Source organism: Lemur catta, chromosome 18 (assembly GCF_020740605.2).
Source record: "Lemur catta isolate mLemCat1 chromosome 18, mLemCat1.pri, whole genome shotgun sequence".
NCBI lineage: Eukaryota > Metazoa > Chordata > Mammalia > Primates > Lemuridae > Lemur > Lemur catta.
In genome coordinates this window covers 44313028-44330010 of record NC_059145.1, presented here as the reverse complement: position 1 = coordinate 44330010, position 16983 = coordinate 44313028, and the positions used below count along the sequence as shown (strand labels likewise).

Genomic DNA, 16983 nt, shown 5'->3' with positions numbered 1-16983 from the left:
GGACTACAGGCATGCGCCACCATGCCCGGCTAATTTTTTCTATATATATATATATATATATATTTAGTTGGCCAGATAATTTCTTTCTATTTTTTGTAGAGACGGGGGTCTCACTCTTGCTCAGGCTGGTCTCCATCTCCTGACCTGGAGCAATCCACCCGCCTCGGCCTCCCAGAGTGCTAGGATTACAGGCATGAGCCACCGCGCCCGGTCTGTCTTTTTCTTTGAGATAAACTTTAGAGGAGTCATCAAGTAAAGCAGATTTGTTTAGCACATAGGTTTGTTTATGGTTTGGGTTTCTTTTGTTTGTTTTTATTTTTTTAGCAGTGATCAGATTAAGCATGTGAGGGAATGAAAATGTTTCTTATTTCGTATCTACACATTCAAGAAAGGGAAGAAAGGGAAACCAGCTGTGGCATCGTACCTCCTTTGTTATCAGCACGGGTGCCCATCTGGAAGGCAGGCAATGGTGCAGAAACACGACGTCTGCCTGAGTTCTATGGCTGAAGGGGGTAGGCATCGTGTTAAGTGGCATGTCCTCACTGCAGTCTGACAGGTACAATAGAAGATGAGTCCTAGAAGTTCAAAGAAGCACCATTAGGTGCATCTTTGAGAAGTTGTACAGAAGGAATAAAGCTTATCAAGTCAAAAAAGAACTTTTCTCAGAGGACAGACGGAGAGAGGGGACCAATTATGAGGACTAAAGAGTCCTGACTACTTTCTTCACCATAAACAGAGACATATTTTGTGCTTGTTCCCTCCTGACTCAAACCTGCAGCTCAGTCATCCCAGCAACTTTATTTGAAGCGAAGTACGAACATTTACAATTGAAACTGTAGAAGGAAGGGCAAGGTTGGAGGTGTGTGGATCAAAAAAGAATTATCTGGGTTGCTGAAGGTAATTTAGGAAGGATCTGATCATTTAGAGCAGAGTTCTTTTGGGCTTCTTTTCTGGGTAAGACTCATCTTTTTAAAAGATGGTTTCAGAGGGAAACCGTAAACAATGATTTACCTCTTTTTTCTCTATTGGGAATGACAGGACCATTTTAATTCTTAGAACGTGAGATGTACATCAGTCTCTAAATAAGTCATCCCGGAGGCTCCAAGTGGCTCTATGCCACAATCACGGAGTCACAGACAGGTGGGCTTCAGGAGGAGGCCCAGGGCATCCTCTGTCTTAGGCTTTGTATCCAGGCTGGTCTGGTGCCTGCCTTGGTCCGTCCTCCATGCTTGGGCTTTTGTGTTGCCAAACAGCACTATCCCAGGAGCTGCCACCTGCCTGGGAGGACTCAGTAGGGAGAAAACCTTTACAATGGGAGGAAATTTGGAAGACTCATCTGTTAGGCACTTTTGTCTAGGGCCTGCTGTCCCATGGAGAAAAAGTTCTGAGCACTGAAAAAAAATTATTAATATATTTTAATGTATTATTTGAAGCACCATTTGCTGATTTTTATAATCCCATGTCTTAAAAAGGATGGTTCCATGTTATTGTATTGTAAATAATTTAGATGATTAAAATGAACTATTTAAAACAATTTTTAGATTATAGTTTTACTTTATTTCAGTGACATGTTTTATGTTTTAATTCATATAGAAGGTACACTTGATCAGAAATAATCATTATCCTGTCCTGTGAGTATTCAATTTTAGGTATTCATGTGTGGGGAAGAGCCTGCATGTGGTACAGGATTAAGAGTTAAAGTCGCACAGTTAAATCAGTAGTTGGCTAGTGGGACGGACAGTTCAGTTGAATTGTCTTGACCATTAAAAGTGAGAAAGAGGTGGGATTAAAGCCAAACCACACTGATAGAGAGATTGAAGGTCAGTTAATTTTAATGCTCATATATGCAGAAACTATTTCCTGTGGGAGAAATATTCTCAAACAAGCTCATGGCATCCTCTCTGGAAATGGCCCTGCAGTGGAGCTGTGTCATAACTGGGGCTGAGATCCTAAAGTCAGTGCGGAAGGCAAAAATCATACTTGGTCAAAATTGCCCTTGAAATATCCTCTAAATCTCCCACATCTGGGGCCCCCAGAGGCAAAAGCCAGGAATTAGCCTCTTTTGTCTCTTCCTCGTTGGATAGCCGGGTCCAGGTTCTGTTCATGAGCAGCGACTGAGTGAGGGAAGGGAAGAGAACAGCTTGGGTAGAAAGGAGCCAGACATTAAGGCCAAAGCCGAGCATTCCTGCAGCTTTGCCTGGTGGCAGGGCCAGTTAGAGCCAAGCCAAGCCAGCCCGTGTCCTGTCACACCTTAGTTCCACCACAGGCCACAGAAGCAGGGTCCAGATGGGCCTGTGAGGACAAGTTGGCCTGGGGGCTCCATGGAACTGAAAGGAAACATCTGGTACACTCAGTTCACAGACCCTTGGGTGTAGGGAAGTTTCTTTCCGTGGTCTCCCCTGAGGGAGTGACGGCGAGTTCCCACTCTGATGGGACACCTCTCCATCCAGCCCTGGTTCTGTGGCAGTTCCAGGGGAGTTCGGTCGTTATGGACAGGGAGGATGGTCTGCTCACACCCACCTCTGTTTGGAGATGTGGAGGAAGCGCTTGTGCTCTTGCACAGAGTGTGTGTTAAACCAGAGCAAAACAGGCCAACTACAACCCAGAAGTGGAAAAATGAACAAAGAATGAGAGCACTGACTCCTCCAAAACAAATGGCATGGAGTCAACCCTGCTTAAAGTTTCCAGAACAAAGCCCACTTGTTGAAAGCGGTTTCTGTATGGCATCCTCACCCCTGAAAACCAGGGAGAGCCCTCTAGCGCTCCTAGAGGCACCTGCGTGGGTTTCAGAGCAGTAGGCGTGTGCACCTGCCACTTTTCTGACGTGGTCAGGGAACACGCAGTGTCCAGGTCTGGATGAGTTGTACTGCTGCTCTGCCTAGAAAGGCTCGGGAGAAGTGCTCTTGAACTGGCTTGGAAATCACCAGTAAGGAAAGTTCTCAGTGCAGCTCGGCCAGGCCAGCTCCCTGTGCCTGTTGGTCTCTGCTAGTGAAGGAGGGACAGAGGGCATGGGGTCCAGCCTTGTTGTCCTGGGAAGGATCCAAAGAAATTCTTGCATTTGCCCTTTTGACATTTTAACAGCCTTCAAAAAAATCCCCTTTTCTCTAGAGGATACCCCAGGGGCACCTGAGAGAATTGCTGGCCCTCTTTGTGCGATGCTGTGAAATTGTTCATGTCGTAAATCATATACTTCTTAGATGAAACGGAAAGTAGACAGAGTGGTCTAGTGGGAAGAGTTGACTTTTAATTTTGCAGAAACCAAAAATAAGTTGTACAGAAACCAGAGAAAGATCTTGTGGTTCAAAGTCTGTGATAAAAGCCTCCTGAGTTCCTGCTGGCCAGATGTCTGATGGCAGGGGGGTGGGGGGAGGGCGGTCGCAGGTCTCTGCAGAGCTGCAGGACCAGACGGGCTCTGTTGAAAGATACGTAAGCAGAGAAAAATAGTAAACAAGCCAGTGTTAAGCCTGGAAATAAGGGTTTAATATCATCCTGTACAAATACTGTATAGTTTAAGATCACTTTTATCCTATTATAAAGAAAGCTGCTTCTATCCCCAGCACATTACCAGTCTGCCCTTCCCCACGGACGGGGGAAGCAAAGCACCACGAGGACTGAATGACATGCAGGAGCTGGTGTGTCCAGAGCTTCTGTGGGCAGCCTCTGTGGCAGAGTTCCAGTCATCCCCCAAGTCCCTGTGGCACCCCTGGGCCCCGCCAGTGTCGCACCTTGTCTGTGCTCTTCTCTTCTCACGATGAAAGCACTGGGCTTTCCTGCCCCTGGGAGGCCTGAGCACTCCACACAGCTGCAGCCACCTGGTCTATACAGCGCAGTCTGTGGGGACATCCAGGGAGGGTGCCCCAACTCTGTTGGAGACTGGGGGCCGTGTCAGGGCCCCTTCATCACTGGCTGCAGCAGCAGGATCCCAACCACCAGTTTTCTAGTCCCAGGCCTCACAGGCCCCAGAGGAGCAGGGGAGTCAGTGCCACTTACACACGCACCTGCTCCAGCCGGAAGGCACGCCGGAGTCCACCTGAGGGCGGGTGAGCAGGAGCACTCCCGCCCTGTGAAGTCCTCTGATGCCCCCACCTGCGGCCAGCTGAAGGCTGTGTGCTTGCATGTGATATGTTTTCAGGAAAAAAAAAAATGTACATGCTGGCCCACCAACATAGAAGATGTTGAATAATCAAGGATTAATCAAATTTTGTACCAGTGTCAGAACCTGGGGGAAAAACAATTAAAAATAATAAAAGACTAGGGTTTATTATTGGCAAATGCAAATTGATTGCTAAATAGTGAAAGTACTTGTCACTCCTAATACTCTAACCCCGTTTAATGTCTGCCCGTCTCCTCACAACACTCTGAAGCCAGGTTGAGAGAGAGAATAAGTAGGAAGTTAAAGCATTAAATCTAAAAAACCTGTCCTTTGAACTCCCGAATTGAGCAGCACGAGATGAACACATAATACCTGCAAAGAACTTCTGGTTTGGATAAAGCTTCAGTGTGTGCCGTGGTCTTGGTGACTTAAGTGGTGAACCCTCACCACGAGTCCCTTGTGCCCTGCCAAGAAGAATGTTTTATGTGCCTCTTGTTTTTCTTTTTTTAGAACTTGCTCTCTCCCTGCATCCAGGGCTTTGGGAATCAGCCTGTTGCTTCTCTGTGGCAAGCACGAGGAGCCTCTGGCGAGCCCAGCCTCGGGCCACTCACTGTGTCTATGTTGTTGTCCCAAGGAAGGGTGGTGCAGCAGCGGCCCGGCAGTCAGTGGTGACATGCGGACAGCTCGCGGGTCCAGGCGTCCCTGTGGTATTTTGGAAGGGCTGAACCTCTGGCTTTGGCACTTTTGATACTTGTTGATCTTCCTTGGTCTTCTAAAGCTATTCATTGCTTCTGGGGAGTGGTGACTTGTGAATTTTTAGCAGCCTTTTCCTATCCCCAAAACCCATTTGTATAAGATGGGTTTTGCTTCTGCTGATCCAACTACGTCTCTAAAATGTCCATCTTGCGCTACCTGTTGTGATTGAAGATCTAATACATGAGGGTGGGGGAGGAGGACGTGAACATTTGGGACCTTTTGATTTGATATTCTGGCCATGTGTTTAAATGGGGTACACTTCTGATTTTAAATCCAGCCTTGTTTGATTTTTTTTTAATGTTATCTCTCTTTCAACTATTTTGTCTTAATTATTTCTATTTCCTGCTTTTTCCTCCCTTCCCAAATAACTCCTCATGCCTACTGTTTGGGATGCTTTTCTCAGGCATTTTGTTGCTTTTGTTTCTAGACCTGATTGCAGTAAGAGAATCGTGATTGTTTGGTTGCCTTTTCTTCATAGCTTATTCCATTTTCGTTTTGCTTGCAGCAATTTCTTAGTTATCGGAGTTCCGAAACCATGACGTTTATTGGTTGGGAGACAAAGATTCATAAAGGCTATTTTTATGTGTTTTTTTCCCTCTCTCCCGCTTTGCCTGGAGCTCCCTACGGAGAGTTTGCTCTCGCGGTCGTGTGCTGGCTGCCCCGCCAGGTGCCACGGGGGCCTCCTTTGACACAGAGCTGGGTCAGACCACAATGGGGCAAACTAGCCTTGCCTTGCTCCTCTAGTCACTGTCACCATTTTTGTGCTCTGGTTTGTCCTGCTTGCTTCAATTTGTTTGTCTCCAGTATTATTATTATTATTATTTTTTGTTCCTCGTTTTCTTTTAAGACACAGTTAACTGTGTGTGGATCTGTAGGTTTGGGACACCAACTTATTCTGTTTTGTTTCCCTTTCCCTTTTTGTCAAATCCAAGAGAAAACTTACCATAAGGAGCTAGAAGATTCTAGTTCACAGCCTTTTGAATCTTCATGGCCTCTGATATCCTAATCCGTTTTCTCCCAGGAGGTCTCTGGGGGCTGAGCTGCTACAGGGGCAGAGGGGAGGGAGGGAAAGGGTGGGGTGGGAGAATCATCCCAGTACTTCATTGTGCATGCTAGTTGGTGCAGCATCTTTTTTTTTTTTCTTTTTTTTCCCCTGATGCCTGAGTTATGAATGAGGTTGACCTCTGCAATCATGATGTCTCCCATAGCCTCTATTACTCATTCCTTTGCCAGCTTTCTGATGCATGGTCCTAGCACTTCTGTGATTTACTCTGCTCCTGAACATAGTCCTCAGCCGCCTCAACAACAGCTTGTTAGAGCATTGAAAGGAAGTAAATTGAGGACAACGTGTTGCCCTCTCATTTTCGTTAGAAGTCAGACATCACAGAGATGACAAGAAAGCAGCAGGGGGTGAGGAGGGGGGACCCATGCTGCTTGCACCACCGTGTGTCAGACCAGACTTGATCCTGGAGCTTAGCACCCCAGAGAGCCCCAATCTCTGGAGCTCTTGCCCCACTGTCGCTGAGGCAGCTGAGGTCCCCATCTCCCACCGTGGTGATCACAAATAGGCAGTAGTGGAGCCAGCTTCCCTAAGCCCCTTTTTGTGTGAACAGAAAAGGGAGCCATGAGCCTTGCCCTGTTTCCAGGTGCCATGTGCCTTTCCCTGCCTGCACCTCTCCCCTTCCTCCAAGCAGAGTTTTGGCACCTGTTTACCAATGAAAACAAATACAAAGCAACAAAAGAAGATACCAGATTCTGACCTGAGGAGGGAAACCAAATTTACCCACAAAGGCCCTTTAATGCCCTCCCCCTCATTCCAACTGGATCCACTACTGGCCCAAGAATACTGATGAGGAACCTTGTCTGGATTGGGTCGGAAGCTGGAATTCTATGCTCTGCAGACCACTGCTCAAAATTGTAGTTATTTTTTGAGGAACCACCTTCAGTCCAGAACATGTGTGTTTCACCTTCCCCGCCCAGGTCCAGTCAGCAAGGTAGCTCATCATTTCTTGCATCTGTTGAGGGTCATGCTGGATTTTTATTTTTAACGTTATTATACTTAGATGCAAGGAATATGTTTTGTTCCCCCCAATTTAGCGCACCACCCTGGGAAGTGCATGTCACAGACCAACTCCACCTTCACCTTCACCACCTGCCGCATCCTGCATCCTTCAGATGAGCTCACTCGGGTCACACCAAGGTAAGGGGCCCCAGCCCCAGGTGGGGAGGGGTGGGGTGAGGTTGGAGCACCCTCTTACCTGCAAGGTTTAATGTTGAGGAAAGCCAAGTAGAGAGGGTCGTTTAAAAACCAACTGTAGCCAGCTTAAGCATCTCATCAGCGTTTGCAATTGTCTATTCTGGGTCCCATCTTTCCTTTTGATTGAGGATCTTACTGATTCAGATCCAGCTCAGATAAAGAGACCTGGACCCACCTTCAGTTGCCCTTTTAGTTGGCCACGGAATGGATTCTTAGGCCCCTCCGTAACAGCTGAAGCTGACACTACCACAGGCTCTACAGCAAAGCCTCTTGGACGTTTGTCCCAAAGTTTCGTCAGTAGGGCGTTACTGAGCCCCGTGGGGGGCCCTGTGCCTCTGGAATAGATGCCAGGAGCCACGCGCCACAGCCAGACTATAGTGACCAAAATGCCAAAACTCCAAGATGGAGCCGTGTGCCCCGCTCTCTCGTGCACCGCCTGTCGGGAGGACTTGCGTGGGTGGTTGGTCTGTTTGGCTTGATTTCAGGCCTTCCGCAGCTTCCAGTGAAAGGGAAAATGGTCTCCCCGACACAGAAGAGACCCCCTCGGCCGTCCTCTCTGTGACGCAGTCAGGCAAGGTGCTGGGGTGACGGAAGGCGCAGCAGGAAGGGAGGGCGGTAAGGAGGGCTGGCTCGCAGGCAGCAGCCACCCAAGGGGCACCTTAAACTATGAATGATTCTCCGCAGGTCATGTGAGGAGGACGGCGAAGCGGCCCTCTGCCCCGTTGAGCTGAGAGGAGATGTAGGGCAGAGAGTCTGAGCCCACAGGCGAGGCGGGGGGTGAGCACACTGCCAGCAGGGCCTGCCCTGGCAGGGTCACGTGGAAGGGGCTGTGTGTGCACGCGTGGCCGCCACTAACCCGGGGACTTAGCCGTGGATGTGTCTCTGTGGTTGCACCTGGCTAACGCGGCCTTTGACAGTCGATACCCCTAACCCCGTCTAAACACCCCTGGTCGAGCCAAGTGCCAGCACTAATAAAGGCCTAACCCGAAGTTCTCACCAGATGGGGATCTGTAAATTCTACCTTTGTCTTCCCCATCGCCCTCCCTGCCCCCGGAGAACCTGGCTTCCTCGTCCTGTGGCTTTATGTTTGGAAGAGACTGTTTCTAAAAACCATGGGACACAGCTTCCCCCGCGGGAGGCTGGTGCCCTAGGTCACTAGATGTCACTCTTCTGACCGTAGCCAGAGGACTCAGCCACACACGTGTCTGCGTACAGCCACGTCGGGGGCACAAGTCGGTAGCAAGAGAGGGCTCTTTTGCCTGAGTTTGAAAGCAAGGCCACTTGGAACAAAGTTGAAAATCTCCCTAGGAATGGCCATATGAACAAGATTTTAAGTCTAGAACTTTTTTGCCCTCTGTTGACTGCGTATCAACATTTGTAAAATTCCACCTGTGCCTTTTGAAAAATCCACATTTTTAACCTTAAGAGTCTGCTTTGGTTTCTAATCTCATGTTTCCCTGAGTGCTCCCAACCTGCCAGCACCCCCACTCCTGAGCGTGTGTGAGATGGGCCTGTTCTGTGGTCCCACCCTGTGCTGCCCGGCCCGTGGTGTGGTCACCTGAGTGTGGAGTCAAGTGCTGCCTCCAGCTGTCCTTGCTTTTGAACTGTCTTGCCCAGAGGAGGGGGCCCCGCTCCACGATGGGCCCTCTGCCTTCCCTTTGCCCTGTTTGGTGCTTTAGCCAAAGCATCTGGACCTCCCACTGCCAGTCTGGGGAGAGGGTCTCGGTCCAGCTCCTGGGGACCACCCAGCTGACCTCCAAGGGGTGCTGGCAGCTCCAGCCAAGTCCTCAAGCAGCTCCAGGGAGGTCCCATGAGACTGTTAGGAGGGATGTTCGTCTTTGCCCCTTGGGTGCTCGTTTAGAATCAGTGCAGGGCTTCCCCCCACCCCAGTAGCAGCTGTTAAAAGAGAACCTTCCCTGTTTTTTAAGCAGACAGCAATACATTTCCCTCTTGACACAGTGAATGAACAAATCTTTCTGCTTTCCTTTGGGAACTCAGGTTTCCCAGGATTTAGCGGGGCTCTGTTCAGGTAGTGCTGTAGACGCAGATCTACTCATACGTGACGTGGCCTCCCGTGACCCCATAGCTCCACTGGGCAAAATGGATTTGGACAAGCAGGTGAAGAGGATTCAGGGCAGCACAGTATGGAGGAAGGAGCACCGTGCCAGGGAGCTGGGAGCCCACTGACAATGTGTACTGCCTGGCCCACCCGCTGTGGCCATTTTTGCCGTTCCTAAAATAAGAAAGAGCTCATATCCCCTAGACCTGGTTCATGTCTCACCTCAGGGAGAAGTAGGTGTTAGGGATTTGAGTAAATTTCGTAGGGAAGGAAAGCTTCTTTCTCAAAGGGCTTCCTTCCCTCTTCTCTGATAGCCTTGGGGTCACTGAGACTTGCACTTGAATTTGGAGTTGTCCACTTAATAACCAAGTGTGATAACCGAGGAAACCACGTAAGCTTTGGGTCTGTTTCTTCATCTGCAAGGGCATAGTTATACCCACCTGCCGGGGATGTGCACAGGGGATCATGTGTGGCTTCCTGCCCCCATTTAAGGGAATCCAAGGCCTCCCTGGGGGAGACGGAGGAGCAGACGTGGACAGAGGCATCTGGAGGTCCTCAGCTGGGGGAGTCCCCTCGCCGTGTCCCAGGCCTGCCCTGTACCCCCTGCAGGAGACTGGCCACTGAGCCTTTCTGTGGCGCATGTGGGCATTTGTGACGAATAACCTGTCGCGTCTCCCTTTCAGCCTTAACTCAGCCCCAACTCCAGCTTGTGGCAGCGCCAGCCACTTGAAGTCCACGCCGGTGGCCACACCATGCACTCCACGGAGACTGAGCCTGGCCGAATCCTTCACTAACGTCCGTGAGTCCACGACCACCATGAGCACGTCCCTGGGGCTCGTGTGGCTGCTGAAGGAGCGGGGCATTTCCGCGGCTGTCTATGACCCGCAGAGCTGGGACAGGGCCGGCCGGGGCTCCCTCCTGCACTCCTACGCTCCCAGGATGGCTGTGATCCCCTCCACGCCGCCGAACTCGCCCATGCAGACGCCCACGTCCTCCCCGCCCTCCTTTGAGTTCAAGTGCACAAGCCCTCCCTATGACAACTTCCTGGCTTCCAAGCCGGCCAGCTCCATCCTAAGGGAGGTGAGGGAAAAGAAGAACGTGCGCAGCAGCGAGAGCCAGACAGACGTGTCTGTCTCCAACCTCAACCTCGTGGACAAAGTCAGGAGGTTTGGGGTGGCCAAAGTGGTGAACTCAGGGCGAGCCCACGTCCCCACCTTGACTGAGGAGCCAGGGCCTCTCCTTTGTGGGCCCCCAGGGCCTGCACAAGCCCTTGTCCCTGGAGGCCTGGTACCCGAGGGCCTGCCTCTCGGATGCCCCACAGTCACCAGTGCCATCGGCGGGCTGCAGCTCAGCAGTGGCATCCGACGGAATCGTAGCTTCCCCACCATGGTGGGGTCCAGCATGCAGATGAAAGCTCCCGTGACTCTCACCTCGGGCATCTTGATGGGTGCTAAGCTCCCCAAACAAACTAGCTTACGGTGAGGATGGGAGGGGCCCCGTTGCCCTGGAGGAGACCAACACTCTCCCGTCCTGTGCCCCACCTCCCTCTCTTCCCCCCTCAGTGCACTCTCTTCTCTCTTCCTTTCTCCGTCCATCCCCTCCTGAACTACACAAACCAACCTCGTGCCTAATGGAGGGGGAGTGGAAACTCTGTAAAATGTGTACATAGGACTCGGAGAGCTCATATCTGCCCTGCTCTGTCTTCAGATGCCACAGGAAGTGCCCCTGTGCTGTCACCACTCTCATGAGGACGTCACCCCTGCTAACCTGGGGGCAGGTGGTGTCCTTTTCTTCTTTCCTTCCGAGAAGCACTGAAACTCCCACGTGTGTTCTTGTCCCGTGGATAGGAAACCAGTGAATTCCGTGGCTGACCACCTGTGTTGCACACTATGAGCTGTCACGGCTCGGGTCGTGATGCCTCTGGGTGCCGTTGGACACCTGGCCCTGCCCACCCACCCTGTGAGAGCGCGAGGAGCCTCCGTCCTCAGCCACGTGCAGCTGCTGTAGCGTTCACAGTCGGAGAGCTCTTCTTTCTTCCATGGGTGGCCCAGCTTCTCCACGACCTTCACTGCTCTGCCTCAGCGGGCAGTCGTTTCTTTCTCGAGGTTTTCTTTCCATGCCTTCAACTTGAAGTCATCCTGTGTTTTGTAATCAGCTGTCAGGCCAAACATCTGGCCCGAAAGAGAATGTATTTACGCCCCTGCTGCGTTGTTCAGCAGCCCCATCCGTGTTCTGTGTGATTTGTTTTATTTTTCCGGTTTTTTATATGCAGGGAAGTAACGGTACTGGTAGTGTATGTTCTCTGTGTGGTTCTATGACTCCGAAATACAAATTTCAAACACACCAAGCTGCTAAGGAGATAGCGGCTTATTTCTGGGACCCAGTGTCACAACCAAATTGATGTAGGACCAGACCCAAGACAACGTTGACAATAGGATTGAAAGGAAAGAGGGTAGGGAAAAAGCTTATTAAAGACCTGTGTCAGCAGTAAACGTAAAGGGGAAGAACCACAACCAAATGCAATACCAGACTGGTTCAAGGGAGAAACGAGATCTTGGCGTCCTCCCGGCCGCAGGCCTTACTCCGGAACTCGAGGGTGGCCAGTCAAGGCCCACGTGTTTTTCCCTCTTGTCTCAAAACAGTGAATGGTCACCACAAAATATTTTCTCCCCTCAAAGCCTTTTGTCTCCTTGTGCCACTTTTTATCCTTAGGAAAAGATAGAGGTGCTTGTGAAAAGAACCACGAACAAACAAGGGAGCCTGGTCCTGTTGCTGTCGCCGGTTAAGTTTCAAACTTTTATTTATTGTTTGTGTGTGCCGTATTTTAAACAAACATCCTCTCCTCCCAGCTCCAGTCCCAGTGTGTCTGTGGCATTCCAATCCGAGCAGTTTATTTATTTATTCTAATCTGAGGACTGCACTTTCCATCCCGGTGTTCCATGACCACTTGTTCCAGACATTTATAGAAGGAAAACATCCCGTGTAAATGAAATTGTCGTTCTGTGTCCTCCCCCCAGCAGATGTGTCCTTCAGTTAAGTGAGGGCAACCTTATGTCCACTGAGGATACTCTGAGAAAGTCCCCAAGGAGCAAGCTTCAGTCCCATGATTTCAGACTATTTATTCTCTGAACACAAAGAGTGTTGGTTAATTATGATCTCAGTTCTCCTCGCTGTTGTATGTGTGCACTCACTGCAAGTAACTTATATCTTTTTATTTGAATGTATTTTAAAGCAGTAGGTAGAATAACAAAGGAATAGGAAAACTATGGACTGAATGGACCACTTTATGTATTCAGAGAGAGGAGCCACCCATCATCACCAGAAAAACCGTGTAAAAAATTGGCAATTCGGAGGTTGCAGTCTTTAGTATAGTAAATAAACGATCAACATTATGCAACCACTACCAAAAGTGTGTTGTAATGCATCAAAAATCAACAATAAAATTTTACTCACTAATGAGTATCAATAAAATAAGTTCAAATGATGGAAACCACACTGCTGTTTGATTTTTATTTTGTTTTTATATTTTCATCAAGAAGATGATCTCTTTATGTAAGATTTGAAGATATTTAGCTCTTTAGGGAAATTAAATGAAAAGCATATGCTTGATATACAATTATATGCCTCTTTCTTTCAATGTGATACCTTAGACATCTTTCCAACCAGAACCTGAAGCTCTCCCTCACTTTTCAGGGCTGTGTACTATTCCACCGTGCCCACATACCCCCTGTGAATCCATACCCCTATGAACCAATCTCCTACAGGTGGCTATTGAATTAATTCTAATCTTTTGCTATCACAGCTTTGTAATGAAGACTTTGCACGTGATTTTCCACATGTATGAGCAGATCTGGGGGATAAATTCCTAGATGTTGCCAGCCAGATTGCCTTCCACAGAGTCGTGTTAAGAGACTTAGGAAGGGCCGGGCGCGGTGGCTCACGCCTGTAATCCTAGCACTCTGGGAGGCCGAGGCGGGTGGATCGCTCCAGGTCGGGTGTTCGAGACCAGCCTGAGCAAGAGCGAGACCCCGTCTCTACTAAAAAAAAAAAATAGAAAGAAATTATCTGGACAACTAAAAATATATATACGCAAAAAAAAAAAAAAAAAAGTAGCCGGGCATGGTGGTGCATGCCTGTAGTCCCAGCCACTCGGAAGGCTGAGGCAGGAGGATCGCTTAAGCCCAGGAGTTTGAGGTTGCTGTGAGCTAGGCTGACGCCACGGCACTCACTCTAGCCCGGGCAACAAGTGAGACTCTGTCTCAAAAAAAAAAAAAAAAAAAAAAAGAGACTTAGGAACCAAGGACAGCGGAGACCCACTCGATGGGGAATTGTGAGAGTAAAAGGATAAAATAAAGCTTATTCAGCCACCTTAATACTTGAAAGCAGTGAAATCATGCAAATAACACACTAGTAGAATATGGCATCATGGATTTTAAAGCAGTTGCTGCCATTTGGTAGTGGTGTGACCTTGGGCAAGCCACTTACCCTCTTTGGGTCCTCCATTTTTTTAACCTGTAAAATGGAAACAGTAATACACTTCAGCATTTATTGGTTGAGTAAATATATTTTAGCACCTACCATGTGCCAGGCATTGTTGTAGGTACTACGGAGACAGTGATGAACAAGTGAGCCAATTTTTGCTCTCATAGAATGGACATTCTATTGAGAGAACAGTGACACCAAGCATGGAATAATAAGGGCTGTGCAGGGAATTAAAATAGAGTGGTGTGAAGGGGTGGGTGGGTGTTTCGGTCTGAGCAGAGAAAGCCTCTCCTGGGAGGAGACAGTTGAGTCAACCATGTGAGGTCGGGCACAGGAGCATTTGGGCAGAGAGCAGCTAGTGCAGAGGTCTAGAGGGTAAAAACGTGCTTTGGTGTGTTTGAGGAGCACAGAGAGGCCCATGTGGCTGTGGGCTGGTGGGATAAGGGGAGCGCAGTGGTGGCAGAGAAGCCACGGTGCTTGCAAATGGTCCGTCTGATCCCCATGTTTCCCAGCCGCTGCCAGTGGGCAGGTCATGTGATTAGTTCTGGCCAGGGGGCTGAGAGCAGAGAAAAATCCATGCACGATTCTCCATGCTCCCCTCTTCCTGTGTTACACCTGGAAGCCTCATGTTGAAATGGAGTCTCATCATCCTGGGTCTCTGAGTGTGTGGACCAGAGCTCCCTGCCAACCCGTATTTGATGTGATCTTAAGGAGAAACAAGCGTTTGCTGTTAAACCAGTGAGATTTTTGACTAGTGCATTAGACTCTGTGGGGGTAGGGCCCAGGCATCTGTGTCTTAAGAAGCCCTCCAGGTGATTCTGGTGGGCATTTCAGTTTGAGAACCACTGCACGAGATCAGGTGGAGGTTGGGTGGGAGTTCTGCCATGGAAGGGTTCCTCTTCCCCAGCCACTCCTTGTGTCAGGAGCTCTGAGAAGGCCAGACACTGCAGCCCACCTTGCTTGAAGGGAAGGAAGAAAGAATGGGCAGGTTTATCTGCCCAGCTGGGGCAGGGGAGGCTTTGAGCCAAGGAGACCCTGGATCTGGGCTTCAAGGAAGAGCAGGATTTGCCAAGTGGGGAAGGATTCCAAGGAGAGGGTAAAGGTGTGGAGGAGGGGTGAAAAGGGGTCCTAGAATACATTCCTTTAAGCTCTTTCTTATAGTAATAGTAGAACGATGAGTGACAAATATAGAAGGGACAATAGAATTAGGAAAAAACACCATTTTGCAACCATAACAATAACAACTAATTCAGACCACAAGAGATACTAAAACCACAGGGGAAGAATTTGTCAGGTAGCAGAATATTTACACACATTGTATCTTCCCACAGAATGCTTATTAATTTACAGAGGGAAGGGGGGGAGGTATCTTTGAGGTAGACAACCTGTGGCACACCACTTTAAACAAGTCATGAAATTTACCCAAAATGAGACAAACTGATAGCAGTCACCACATCTGTGATGCACTAGGAAGGACACATATGTCCCCGTGCTGTTCCTACCACAAATGCAAAGCCTGAATGAGGAGGTTGACACATTGAGGGATATTTTATAAAACAATGTAGCTATCCCTTAAAAAAAAAAGTCAACATCATGAAAGACTGAGGAGCTGTTGTAGATTAAAGGAGGATAAAGAGACAATTAATGCAATGCATGGTTTGAATTGGATACTGGAGTAGAAAAGATGGTATAAAATATTGGAACAGTTAGAGAAATTTGAATATAGAGCATATGTTTTTAAAATTGTGTCAGTATGAAATTTCCTGAATTCAATGGTTGTACTGTAGATATGTAAGAGCACATCCTATTGTTACAGCCTTACCAGGTTCATTGCCTGCCATTCAGGAGGAAGCCAGTGCACTGAGACAGCAGGGGCTACAGCAGAGAAAGAGTTTAATATCGCAGGCATCATGCGAGCAGGTGTGAAGAAGTTCTCGAATCCATCTCCTCGAGAATTTGGGAGAAAGAGTTTTTAAAGATAGTTTGGTTGGCAAAGGGGTAGGCAGTCTGGTCTGCTGATTGGCTGGGTTTGGGTGGAACCATAGGGGTGCAGAAATTGTCTTCTTGTGCTGAGTCAGTGCTTGGGTGTGGGTCACAAGACTAGTTGAGTCAGCTCCTTGGTATGGGCCACTGGTCTGGGTGGGTCAGCTGGTCCACTGGAATGCAGGGCCTGGAAGACATCTCAAAAACTAGCCCTTAGGTTTCTGAAGGGTGATGATATTTATGGGAGCAGTGAAGAAAGCTAAGAATCTTCATAACCATCAGCTAGGGGACTCCTGAGCAGTGAGCAATTACAGGAAAGCAAGCTCGGGAACAATGGCTGGTTTTATATATATATTTCCCCACCACAGTTCCCACCCTGTGACCATTTATTAATTTTATAAAGGGCGGTTTCACTATTTCCTAGGAGATACATGCTAAAGGATTAAGAGAAAGGGGATTGATGTCTGCAAGTTACTTTCAAAGTTTTCAGAAAAAGCAAAGAATAAGACTTTTTTTTTAAAAAAAAAAGCACATAAAAAAGTTATTCTCAAAAGGCAGGAAGCACTGTAATGATACACATTTTGTAAGCTATTATTAATAATATCAAATGCATTCTTCTGTCTTGTGAGTGTGGCAGGAGGAAGTTCAGGGTTGTTGGGTGCTTCTTCCCTGTTCTCTGTTGAATTTCTCCATGCCTATCCCGAGCCCTGCCCCTAGCCCAGGGAGTTCAACCAGAGGACACCATGGCCTAAGGGGGAAGTTGTCAAAGGGGCGGTTGATAGGACCAGAAAACAAAGATGCCAAATTCTTGGTTTTCAGTTGTGAGGAAAGAAAAAGTTGAGCATAGGTTTTTTCTGCATAAGACCAAAAGATTTGGAATGAAAACCCGTTGAGCCAGTTTTTCTTGTTACTACTCACTGTCCCTCTGCTACTTCTACTTGCCAGACACACAGGACAAGGACCAGACAAAGGTTCCCCAAGCGGAGGGAGTTGGAGACGGATTCCAGCCTGCAACCAGTGTGGGAACCCTTCACCTTTCCCTGTCCGTGGGCCACGTTCAAAGTTATGGGAGAAGCCCCGGATGAGCCTGGGCATCCAAGGACAGATGAACTCATTTTGCTGGGGGGGCCTGGGGAAGCAGGGATGTCCCAGAGCTCCTCCGCAGCAACTCACCCCCATCAAGGAGCAGCAACAGCGCGGGGCAGTGAGGAAAGTAGAGACGGCAGCAGGTGGGTCTCAGCGGAGACGTCTCAGGGAGATCCTGAAGTACTTGGCCCCAGACCGGTGAGGGAATCACTTCCACACATTGCCTGGGAGCAGGGAGGCAGGTATGCCCTGGAGCAGGGGGTTGCC

The 16983-nt window shown here is 48.8% G+C and overlaps 1 protein-coding gene across 8 annotated transcripts in view; it reads left to right on the top strand.

Moving 5' to 3' along the window:
• The window catches only part of TRAK1 (trafficking kinesin protein 1), a 171658-nt gene extending 159000 nt beyond the window's left edge, over window positions 1–12658 (top strand). For 5 of the 8 annotated variants that reach the window (XM_045530941.1, XM_045530939.1, XM_045530940.1 and 2 more), the window contains 3 exons: window positions 4732–4800; window positions 6947–7049; window positions 9849–12658. In XM_045530941.1, coding sequence (XP_045386897.1) covers window positions 4732–4800; window positions 6947–7049; window positions 9849–10647 — 971 coding nt within the window. In that variant the 3' untranslated portion in view covers window positions 10648–12658. Of the gene's footprint in view, window positions 1–4731; window positions 4801–6946; window positions 7050–7790 lie in introns of all 8 variants that reach the window. The other 3 variants (XM_045530937.1, XM_045530936.1, XM_045530943.1) reach the window with 2 other exon arrangements.
• Window positions 12659–16983: the final 4325 nt, after the last annotated feature.